At 38.6% G+C, this 12880-nt stretch overlaps 1 protein-coding gene across 2 annotated transcripts in view; it reads right to left on the reverse strand.

The window, feature by feature from the left end:
• Positions 1-12880, reverse strand: part of ATF6 (activating transcription factor 6) — a 247054-nt gene that overhangs the window by 134536 nt on the left and 99638 nt on the right. The window contains exons 13-14 of one of the 2 annotated variants that reach the window (XM_070782819.1): positions 4104-4171; positions 5-116 (exon numbers count right to left, since the gene is read on the reverse strand). In XM_070782819.1, the coding sequence (XP_070638920.1) occupies positions 5-116; positions 4104-4171 (180 nt within the window). Of the gene's footprint in view, positions 1-4; positions 120-4103; positions 4172-12880 lie in introns of both variants that reach the window. The other variant, XM_019958118.2, reaches the window with a different exon arrangement.

Below are 12880 nucleotides of genomic sequence, written 5' to 3' on the forward strand. Positions count from 1 at the left end.
TTACCCTTCGAAACGACACAACATAAAACGTGTCTCCCCTTCTGCGGATAGCTTCAAAGAAGTCTTGGTAACTTCTGGGTGAAGCATAATACACCTGTAGCTCACTCCCTGAGTTCCTGCTGAAGTAAGAAAATGGCAAAGTGCTCTTAAACTGATGAATTTCTATCCACTCAAAAATGCTTCCTAATCTAAGGTGACATCTGAATCATAAGAATCTCTCTCAACCAAAATATTAGTAGCATTTTGGCAGCAATTTTTGCAATAACATTTTGAAAAGCTAAGATCCAGTTCACTAGAGCTAAACTCTCATTTCTGAATGCTCTAAATGTACCAGTCAAGTGCACTGCAAAGCACGTAAAAACAACATCAGTACCAGAAAACAGACTTCTACATCAGTTTGCATGATTTTAAAATTTTGGTAAGAAAAATTAAGTCTGAGGAAAAGTTGTTTTTCACCGTTCTGTCAAATCTGTGAATGCATACTTGCTTATGAGGCTGTACAAAAGGGGAAAAAGAGCTTAGGATTTGGAAACAAATATACCTGTCTCTCAATTCCTGTTCCACCCCTCAATTGGGCAATTGTGGGGGAAATCCATCCCAGAGCAACTTCATTTTCCTCATCAGTAAAATGAGGGTAACTACATAAACCTTTCAGGACTGTCCCTGGGGTCAGAGATGTTCGTACCAACCATGTTACTCCTATGGGTTCTTTTGCATAGGAGTCACTCAACAATGATTAGCCATAGATATTAAAAATATCATGTCAGTGCCTTGATAAAATTATATCTAAAAATGTAATACCTCAAACCACATCATATCCCGAAAGATGTACTCAAATGGTGTTAATATAGTTCTTAATAATATTTTCAGGGTCTTTTATTGTTTAGCACAGTAAGCTAACACCCAAAAGTTAAAGAGAGTAAAAAAAATGTTTATCTTTCTTCAAAAACAAAAATCATATATATTTAATTCTTATAGGTTCTTCTATATCTTCAAACTGTTATTAACTTAAGAGGACGGAAAGATTGACCTAAAAGGAAATTATAAATGAGCCATAAAAACTTCCTTTGAAATAGTTTCATGTACTCAATAGGCCATTTCTAACTATAATATTTTACCTGTACAACTCTTATTATTTACGGTAGTTACGTTCTATAAAGTCAGTGCGAACTCTGAACGAGAAAACACTGAACCATTCTCCTAAGGGAAATACAGGTGAGATTGCTGTGAGCCCTTAGTTACAGCATTTTTGTGAACTGATCATCATATAACCTTGCTTTATATGTTTCCATTTAAAGACACTTTCTTTAACAAATACTGTTCACTCATTAACAAAGCACTCACAGGCAACAGCACTATAACCCGTGTACACACGAAGCTTATCTAATACATGTTTTCTCTACACAGCACAATACAGCTTTCTCAGGCTCTCGCAAAACTAGGCAGCACACTGCAGAACTATGCTTGTAGGCAATTTTAAATGATGAATTTACAAGCAAAAATCATACAATGTAAAAAATACGGCACTAAATAGATCTCAGAAAGGACAAGTGTTTATAGTATGAGAGCTGAAACAGGAAGCCAAAGTACTGCTTTGCTGAAATTCACCTGGGAATGCAAATGACCATGAAAGTACCTTGAATATTGATTGGCGGTACAAATAAATTTTCTCAAGTAAGAAGATTCATAAATACAGAATGCATGAATAAAGAAGGTCAACTATAATTCACTTTAAAACATTTTTTAAAAACTGTTTTTTAAATAGCAGTTTAGGTTCAAGCAGTTTTCAGTTTTAAATATTAAGTTTGGGATTAAAAGAAATGCAAAAAGGCAAAATGGTTTTCGGAGGAGGCCTTACCGATAGCTGTGAAAAGAAGAGAAGCAAAAGGCAAAGAGAAAAGGAAAAATATTCCCATTTGAATGTAGAGTTCCAAAGAATAGCAAGGAGAGATAAGAAAGCCTTCCTCAGTGACCAGTGCAAAGAAATAGAGGAAAACAACAGAATGGGAAAGTCTAGAGATCTCTTCAAGAAAATTAGAGATATCAAAGGAACATTTTATGCAAAGATGGGCATGAAAAAGGACAGAAATGGTATGGACCTAACAGAAGCAGAAGATATTAAGAAGAGGTGGCAAGAATACACAGAAGAACTGTACAAAAAAGATCTTCATAACCCAGATAATCACGATGGTGTGATCACCAGCCTAGAGCCAGACATCGTGGAATGTGAAGTCAGGTGGGCCTTAGGAAGCATCACTACAAACAAAGCTAGTGGAGGTGATGGAATTCCAGTTGAGCTATGTCAACTCCTAAAAGATGATGCTTTCAAAGTGCTGCTCTCAATATGCCAGCAAATTTGGAAAACTCAGCAGTGGCCACAGGACTGGAAAGGGTCAGTTTTCATTCCAATCCCAAAGAAAGGCAATGCCAAAGAATACTCAAACGACCGCACAATTGCACTCATCTCACATGCTAGCAAAGTAATGCTCAAAATTTTTCAAGCCAGGCTTCAGTGGTATGTGAACTGTGAACTTCCAGATGTTCAGGCTGGATTTCAGACTGCCAACATCCGTTGGATCATTAAAAAAGCAAGAGAGTTCCAGAAAAACATCTACTTCTGCTTTTGACTATGCCAAAGGCTGTGACTGTGTGGACCACAACAAACTGTGGAAAATTGTTCAAGAGATGGGAATACCAGACCACCTGACTTGCCTCTTGAGAAATCTGTATGCAGGTCAGGAAGCAACTGTTAGAACTGGACATGGAACAACAGACTGGTTCCAAATAGGGAAAGGAGTATGTCAAGGTTGTATATTGTCACCCTGCTTATTTAACTTATATGCAGAGTATATCATGAGAAATGCTGGGCTGGATGAAGCACAAGCTGGAATCAAGATTTCCAGGAGAAATATCAATAACCTCAGATATGCAGATGACACCACCCTTATGGCAGAAAACAAAGGAGAACTGAAGAGCCTCTTGTTGAAAGTGAAAGAGGAGAGTGAAAAAGTTGGCTTAAAGCTCAACATTCAGAAAACTAAGATTATGGCATCTGTTCCCATCACTTCATGGCAAACAGATGGGAAAACAGTGACAGACTTATTTTTTGGGCTCCAAAATCACAGCAAATGGTGACTGCAGCCATGAAATTCAAAGACGCTTGCTCCTTGGAAGAAAAGTTATGACCAACCTAGACAGCATATTAAAAAGCAGAGACATTACTTTACCAAAAATGTCCGTCTAGTCAAGGCTATGGTTTGTCCAGTGGTCATGTATGGATGTGAGAGTTGGACTATAAAGAAAGCTGAGTGCAGAAGAATTGATGCTTTTGAACTGTGGTGTTGGAGAAGACTCTTGAGAGTCCCTTGGACTGTAAGGAGATCCAACCAGTCCATCCTAAAGGAGATCAGTCCTGAATATTCATTGGAAGGACTGATGCTGAAGCTGAAACTCCAATACTTTGGCCACCTGATGTGAAGAACTGACTCATTTGAAAAGACCCTGATGCTGGGAAAAATTCAAGGCACGAGGAGAAAGGGAAAAAACGGAGAATGAGATAGTTGGATGGCATTACTGACTCAATGGACATGAATTTGAGTAAGCTCTGGGACTTGGTGATGGACAGGGAGACCTGGCGTGCTGCAGTCCATGGGCTCACAAAGAGTTGGACACAACTTAGCGACTGAACTAAGAGATTAAAAACATTTTTAACTAATGAAGAAATAATATGCCATCATAATAATGTGTCAAAAAATTAATATATTTTTAACATACACATAGTAATTGAATAAAATATTCTGGTTACAGAGATCTATAAGTTACTACATATAACTGAACAATCTGTTTCTATAATATAATGAGGAGAACAAGTTTAAGATGGAAGCAAAGTGTGCATTTCAACTTTACTGAAATACTGCTGCTGCTGCTGCTAAGTTGCATCAGTCGTGTCTGACTCTGTGCGACCCCATAGACAGCACCCAACAGGCTCCTCCGTCCCTGGGATTCTCCAGGCAAGAATGCTGGAGTGGGTTGCCATTTCCTTCTGCAGGGGAAAATACTAGGTATTTAGAATTCCTTAACCAAGAGCCTCCACACTTTCTCACCTGATACTAGTGGTTTCTGTGTATTGGACAGCCATGAGCTGAGAATTTGAGCCCTGTTCCAGAGCACCCTGAAAGAAAAGAAAATGTGTTAATGTTACATAATGAAACTATATGAAAAGTTTCCTATACTGACTCATTCTATATTTACATTTACTAAACTTCATTAAAGTATTCTTAAAAGTTTCTTTCATGAATATTCTGACATATTAAGCTTACATAACTAAATACCAATAAAGAAATTAGAACTCATTTGGTCATATTCTGGGCTGAAAGATGTGTCTTATGGACAGTAAGACATTTAAGGGACTTCCCATAAAGATTCAAGATATAGCCATAAAACTTAATCCAAGTATCACAGGTTTTATGACCAGCTCATACAAGTATTACTGAATGTATAACAATTTAAGCATTAGTTGCTCAGGCATGACTGACTCTTTGCGATCCCTTGGGCTATAGCCCACCAGGCTCCCCTGTCCATGGAATTCTCCATGCAAGAATACTGGAGTGTGTAGCCATTCCCTTCTCCAGGGGATCTTCTCCAGGGATCAAACCCAGACCCATTGCATTGCAGAGAGATTCTTACTGTCAGAGCCACCAGGGAAATCATTAACAACTTGTGTTTGTCTCAAATAATTATTTTCCCAATGAAAATTTCCTAAAGTATGAAAAGAAAGTGAAAGTGAAAGTCGCTCAGTCATATCAGACCCTTTGCTGACCCCTGGACTATACAGTCCATGGAATTTTCTAGGCCAGAATACTGGAGTGTGTAGCCTTTCCCTTCTCCAGGGATCTTCCCAACCCAAGGATACATCTCCCACATTGCAGCCACAAGGGAAGCCCAAAGTATGAAAGGTCCATAACAAAACTAGATCCTAATGTTTACTTTTTCCAGTGAGTCACCTCTTCGCATGACCCTGATGCTGGGAGGGATTGGGGGCAGGAGGAGAAGGGGGCGACAGAGGATGAGACGGCTGGATGGCATCACTGACTCGATGGACATGAGTTTGGGTGAACTCCGGGAGTTCATGATAGACAGGGAGGCCTGGCATGCTGTGAATCATGGGGTCACAAAGAGTCGGACACGACTGAGAGACTGAACTCAACTGAACTGAAAGTTTACTTTGAGTAAACACAAAGGTCTTCGTGCATAAATAGACCTATAGACTAGTCCATCACTAAGAGATCTCGCCAGTGACTCTTCGCCTTCTGGAACCATTAGTGATCTACACAGATTATGGTAGAAACTTCTCTCCCACTTAGCATCTGCTTTGCACTATGTCTTCTTATATACCCTGGCAGCTTTGTAAACTGATCTTCAAAAAAGTTTTATAAGACTATCAGAGTTCAAGAGCACATTAGGAATTGACTTTACTATTACCTTGTCAGAGACTTAACTAACTTTAATCACAAGATTACTAGCATTTGTTCGTTACTATATCCATCCATTCTTCCTTCAGCACTCAAACTTTCATAGAATGTGCCTACTACATGTACAGGTGCTACAGAATTTGATTTCTGCCATCAAGAAGCTTGTAGTGTAACTGGGAAGACAATACAGTATAATGCTAAAACACAAGAATATACAAAGGGTTAAGGGAAGAGAAGAGGGAACGATTTTGTTTGGTGGTAGACGGAACCAATATGCAGGGATGAACAGAGGGTTTCAAATTCCTGGCTCTGTAACATGTCAAGGGTCTTATTTTATGAAAAACTAATGTAGGTCTTAAATATAGTAAGTGCTCAAAAATGCATTAAACAAAAGTAAAAAGAGCACACATAAAATGAAAAGAAAAAGATACTTAAATAATAAAATATTATACTTACTGTTATGCTTATGAAGTAGCAAATAAAGCCAAAATTAAACTACAGCTAGTGGATAATATAAATGTTAAAATAAACAGATTAAATAGCTGATGAATTTTAAATGATTTTGCTACTTTGGCACATATGAAATAAGCACAGAAGTCTGAAAAAAGTCAGACTTCTTTTCATAGACTCAGAAATGAGTGGGTAGGCTTTAAAGAAAGCTGAGTGACTTATAGAGACAGCAGGCAAACAGAACCTCAACATGCCATTTACCTATTCAAGATTTACACCAATAAATAGCGGGACTTAAGAAAATTTGGCTGTGAACGTCAACATTTTTAGCTCTGTGGACTTAGCACGAGGTTATGATCAGAAAAAAAAAAGTGAGACATTTACATAGAAGTGAGAAAGATGTTAAAATCTCCAGTTATGTTGTAGATTTGTTTTCCCTTTGGTTCTGTCATTTTTCTGCACTATGTTTTTGAAACTTTGTTATTTGGAGCCTATGCATTTAGAATTGTTAGAACTTGATTTAATGCTCCTTCTCTCAACACAAAATTTCTTTGTCTTCTGTAATATTCCCTATCTACTTTGTTTGATTAACATAGCCACATCAGCATTCTAATGCTTAGTGCTTGCACATAAAATACACTTCACCCTTTATTTTGCATCTGTCTGTGTCTTTACGTTTAAAATGTCATTTCTTACAAACAGCATATAGTTGAGTCTTCCCTTTTAAAAAATCTAGTTTGATAATTTCTCCCTTTTAATTGATAAGTTTAGGCCATTAACTTTAATTGCTAATATAGTTGAGTTTGTTTCTACTACCCTGGTATATATTTTCTATTTATCCTAATTATTCTTTATTTGTTTATTCTTTTGGCTGAAATATACACTTTTTTAGCATTCCATTTTTACTGCAGATATCACCTTTTTAACTATTCCTTGTGCTCATTTTTAGTGGTTGCTCTAGAGATTATACTTCGATCTTTAAGCTACTAGTCTACCTTCAAATATTACTTGAACAATATAAAAACTTCATAAGAGTATAATTCCATTTATCCCCCTCCCTTTTTGTTCTTATTATCTAATATTTTACATCAAAACAAACTATAAACCCCACAACAAGCTGCTGCCAAGTTTTGCTTTTAAAATAGTCTTTTTAAGATCTCAAATAGCTAAAGCAATGTAGAAAAAAAAAAAAAATGGAGCTGGAAGAATCAGGGTCCCTGACTTCAGGCTATACTATAAAGCTACAGTCATCGAAAGAGTATGATACCGGCACAAAAATAGAAATATTCATCAGTGGAACAGGACAGAAAACCCAGAAATGAACCCATGCACCTATGGTCAGTTTATGACAAAGGAGGCAAGAATACACAGTATTAAAAAACAGTCTCTTCAACAAATGGAGCCGGGAAAATAGGACACTACATGGAAAAAAATGAAATAAGATCATTCTTTAATACCATACATGAAAATAAGGTCAAAATGGATTAAAGACCTAAATGTGAGACTGGACACTATAAAACTACTAGAGGAAAACATAGGCAGAAGACTCTGACAGAAATCGCAGCAGTATATTTTTCAATCTGTCTCCCACAATAATGGAAATAAAAACAAAAATAAACAAATGACACCTACTTAAACTCAAAAGCTTTTACACAGAAAAGGAAACAATAAACAAGACAAAAAGACAACCCACAGATTGGGAGAAAATATTTACAAATGATGTGACTGACAAGGGATTAGTCTCCAAAATTTACAAACAGCTCATGATGCTGAAAAGCATCAAAACAAACAATCCAATCAAAAAATGGGCAGAAGACCTAAATAGACATTTCTCCAATGAAGACATACAGATGGTCAAGAGGCACCTGAAAAGATGTTCAACACGGTTAATTATCAAAATGGCTATCATTGAAAAATCCACAAACAATAAATGCTAGAGAAGGTGTAGAGAGAAGGGAACCCTCCTACACTGTTCGTGGGAATTTAAATTGGTACAGCCAGTGTGAAGAACAGTATGGAGGTTCCTTAAAAAAGACAAAAACAGAGCTACCATATGACCCTGCAGTCCCACTCCTGGGCATATATCTGGAGAAAAACATGATCTCAAATGATACATGCACCCCAATGTTCATTGCAGCACTGTTTACAACAGCCAAGACATGGAAGCAACCTACATGTCCATCAACAGAGGAATGGATAAAGCAGATGGGGTACACATACACACTGGAATATTACTTAGCCATTAAAAAGAATGAAATAATGCCATTTTGCAGCAACATGGATGGACCTAGAGATTGTCATAGTGAGTGAAGTTAAGTCAGACAGAGAAAGAGAAAAATCATATGACATCCCTTACATGTGAAATCTTTTTTTCTAAAAAGACATGATAAAAATAAACTTACAAAACAGAAAGACACTTAGACTTAGAAAATGGGTAAAGAGCTAGTTAGGGAGCTTGGGATGGACATGTACACACTGCTATATTTAAAACAGATAACCAGCAAGGACCTACTGTGCATATAGCACATGGAACTCTGTCGGTGTTATGTGGCAGCCTGGATGCCATCCTGGGGGAGTCTGAGGGAGAATGGATACATGCATATGTATGGCTGAGCCCCTTCGTTGCTCACCTGAAACTATCACATTGTTAATTGGCTATACCCCAATACAAAATAAAAACTTTTTTTTTTAAGATACTAGTCTTTTAAAGACTTTGATATACACAAATAAAATAAAGATACTAAAACAAACAAAACAAACAGCCATTTATTTTTATCCAGATATTTACCCATTGTGGTGCTTTCACTCTGGATAATCTGGTGTTCTGTCTGGTACCATTTCCCTTAGTCTAAAAAACTCATGTTAGTATTTCTTACACTGCAGATCTTCTGGAGACAAATTATCTCAGTTTTTATCTGTCTGAAAATGTCTTTATTTTGCCTTCATTTGGAATGATATTTTTACTAATTTGCCCCTTTATCTTTTCTAATATCTCACAGTCCAGGAAGAGGGTAGAATTATGAAATAGGACAAATCAAATCAAGAATATAAGGCTTAGAGATGACAGAAATTTAAAAAATAATGTTCATTTGTCAAATTTATAGAATACCTTATTGGACTATTAGGTCCTTTGCACAAGAAGGTTCAAATTAGCAAAGAAGACTAAGCAGAGTAGATACAGGTTTTGTATACTAAAAAACAAAACCAGATGAATTCTTTATATGCTTTGGTATCAACAACAGCAGAAGCAGCAGAATGATTCTTCTTCCCCTAACCAACCAAGAACTTCATTTAACCTTTAACAAACATAGATTTATCCTTGTCATTCCTTTTTTCTGTAATAGCTAAGACTCCCATTTTTTTACCATTATCTAAGCTCCCTACTAAAAATATATGTACCCAACATAGCAGAGAAAGAGATAAGATTTTAAACTACAAATCTCCAAATGTTCAAAAGCCATGAAATTAAAGCAAAATTCTTTATCTTCCACTAAAATTTCTGTAAGATTAAAGAACACCAAGCACCCTTACAAAGTTAACTCTCTGCTTATTTATCTAATGAACAGGAAAGAATAACATGAAAAAATATGTCAAAAGATAAGACAAAAAACTTATTTAGGCCAATGATTTAACCTATTTTTCATAAAGCCCACTTTGCCAGCTGTGTGGAATTCTCCACTGGCAACAGTCTCTTCCTGCTCCCTTTTCGCTCTTCCCTGTATAACAAAGGATGAAAGCCTTTTTACCCAACTATATTACTCAAACTTTTTTGCTACCAGGGTCTATATATAATTTAGGCTCTACCAATAATACTCACTTGCACCAGATTTGGAAAACAGAGGGAGACAGAGTTCATTTTTTTCTCTGGCCATGGAGGCAGCTAACGCATAGGCTTTGGCAGATGTGAGTTTTGGCAGTACTAGACATTGTATTTGGAGAAGGCAATGGCACACCACTCTAGTACTCTTGCCTGGAAAATCCATGGATGGAGGAGCCTGGTAGGCTGCAGTCCATGGGGTCGCTAAGAGTCGGACACGACCGAGCAACTTCACTTTCACTTTTTACTTTCATGCATTGGAGAAGGAAATGGCAACCCACTCCAGTATTCTTGCCTGGAGGATCCCAGGAACAGAGGAGCCTATTGGGCTGCCATCTATGGGGTCACACAGAGTTGGACACGACTGAAGCGACTTAGCAGCAGCAGCAGCAACAGACGTTGTATTCCAATGCGAGTAAGCAGCTTTGGGACTTTGAGGTAACTATGACATTAGTAATGATTGCCTGTAGCCTCCAGAAGTACTGCCAACAAATAAAGTTGCTATAATAGGTGAACAAAAGGTAAGTGGCCCAGAGAAACACACGCTGGATAATCAGAGACTCTCGATGTCAGAGCTTAAGCTCATTTAGACTAACCCTCATTATTTTATAGATGAAAACAGTCCCTTAATGGTCAAAAGTTCATGTTTCTCAATATCCTTTTAATGTACTTTAGAACATACATACTGCTTCCAATTAGTTTCCAAATAATCAAATAGTTAAGGCGTTCCATTAGCATATCCATTAGCTTCCCTTGTGGTAAAGAATCTGACTGCAATGCAGAAGACCTGGGTTCAATCCCTGGGTTGGGAAGATCCCCTGGAAAAGGGAACGGCTACCCACTCCAGTATTCTAACCTGGAGAATTCCATGGACTGGACTGATAGTCCATGGGGTTGCAAAGAGTCGGATGTGACTTTTACTTTCACTTTATCTTCCCTGGTGGCTGATGGTAAAGCATCTGCCTGCAATTCGGGAGACCTGGGTTCGATCCCTCGGTTGGGAAGATCCCTGGAGAAGGAAATGGCACCCCACTCCAGTACTATTGCCTGGAAAATCCCATGGATGGAGGAGCCTGGTAGGCTACAGTCCATGGGGTTGTAAAAGAGTCAGACACGATTGAGCAATTTCACTTTATTAGCATATAACCAGGTAAACCTGGTGAAACATATCCCATCCCAAAATGAAATGTCTTGATTCTTACAGCTACTCCATTTCTCTGTTTCCATTAATGGGAATCATCCTGAAGTAATTTTCTCATTTTATTTTTACCTCCTGAACCCATATCAATGAGCCTTTTGTCATTACCACTCTCCAGTGAGACAACTTTTGTCAGTCACTTGTTGATGCTTAGTCACTAAATTGTGTACAATTCTTTTGCTAACCCATGGACTGGAGCCTGCCAGGCTCCTCTGTCCATGGGATTTCCCAGGCAAGAGTACTGGAGTGGGCTGCAATTTTCTTCTCCAGGGGATCTTTCTGACCCAGGGATCAAACCTGGGTCTTCCACACTGCAGGCAGACTCTTTACCGTCTGCACCACCAAGGAAGCTTTTAATCCAGCTTTATTCCAATTCTTGATGTTCCTCAAATACATAAACTGCTTCCTCCTGAGGGTCACTAATACTTTCTATTCTCTTGCTTTGGAAACTGTTTTTCCAGGTTTTCTCCTAGATCTTTACGTTATTTGCTCCTCCATTTTCTGCCTATGGCAAAAGCAGTGTTCTCACCAAAACCCTCTTCTTCCCAAGCACATAGGAAAACTACATTTGCCAAACCTACTGCAAGGGAGACTAGGAAAAGTGACAGAGTTTTAGTCAACGGAACAGTGGCAAAGGCCATGCCTTATCCCTAAAATATTTTGCATAATTTTCCAAACTTTCTTCCTCAACATCCAAAGCTAGAAGCAAAGGATTTCAAGTTGCTGAGGCCACAATGTGGAAGAATCTGGGTTCCTTAGTCACTGCTTGGAGGAAAGCCATTCTAGAGAGCTATCTCAAACTCCGAGTGGGTGAGAAACAAATTTCTATTCCAATGGCTACTGAGATTTTGAGGCCAGCTGCTGTTGTTTGGTTGCTAAGTCGTGCTCAACTCTTTGTGACCCCCCATGAACTGCAGCACGCCAGACTTGTGACAGCTGGTAATAATTACCTTGACAATACCTTACTCAAGTGGAATCTCTTTAGAGAAGGCTTCTCTTACCACCCAATCTAAAATTGCCACTCACCTCTCAATTCAAACTCTAGCCCTGTTTTTTTCTATAAATAACTTTTAATTTTGAGTCAGTGAGTCAAAGTCGCTCAGTTGGGTCTGACTTTGCAACACCATGGATTGTAGCTCACCAGGCCCCTCTGTCCATGGAATTTTCCAGGCAAGAATACTGGGGTGGTTTGCCAGTCCCTTCTTCAGGGAGTCTTCTCGACCCAGGGATCAAACCCAGGTTTCCTATATTGCAGGCAGATTCTTTCCTGAGCCACCAGGAAAGCCCTTTGAGTGTATTTAAATACTTATTTATTTTTTTAAGTTAATCTTCTCCCTCGTGATGAGAACTTTAAAGATCCATTCTCAGATTTCCCTGGTGGTACAGTGGATAAGAATCTGCCTGCCATCTACTGCAGAGCACATGGAAATCTGCTCAGTGTTATGCGGCAGCCTGGATGGGAGGGGGGACTGGGGATACATGAATGACTGAGTCCCTGAGCTGTTTACCTGAAACTATCACAACATTGTTAATCTACTATACCCCACTACAAAATAAAAAGTAAAAAAAAAAAGAAAGAATCCACCTGCCAACGCAGCAAACACAGGTTTTACCGCTTGTCTGGGAAGATTCCACACGCTGCGGAGCAACTAAGCCCTTGTAGCACAACTACTGAGTTCGCGTGCTGCGACTACTGAAGCCAGCACACCTGGAGCCTGTGCTCTGCAACGAGAGAAGCCACCACAACGAGAAGTCTGCACACCAAAGCCAGAGAACGGCTCCTCCTCTCCACAACCAGAGAAAGCCCGTGAGCAGCAATGAAGACCCAGCACAACCAAAAACACAAAAGATCCATTCTCTTCCAATTTTCAAATATACACTACGGAATTATTAACTAAGGTTACCATGCAGTGAGCTACGTCCCTATGACTTCTTTATTTCGTA

This window comes from Bos indicus, chromosome 3, assembly GCF_029378745.1.
Source record: "Bos indicus isolate NIAB-ARS_2022 breed Sahiwal x Tharparkar chromosome 3, NIAB-ARS_B.indTharparkar_mat_pri_1.0, whole genome shotgun sequence".
Classification (NCBI taxonomy): domain Eukaryota; kingdom Metazoa; phylum Chordata; class Mammalia; order Artiodactyla; family Bovidae; genus Bos; species Bos indicus.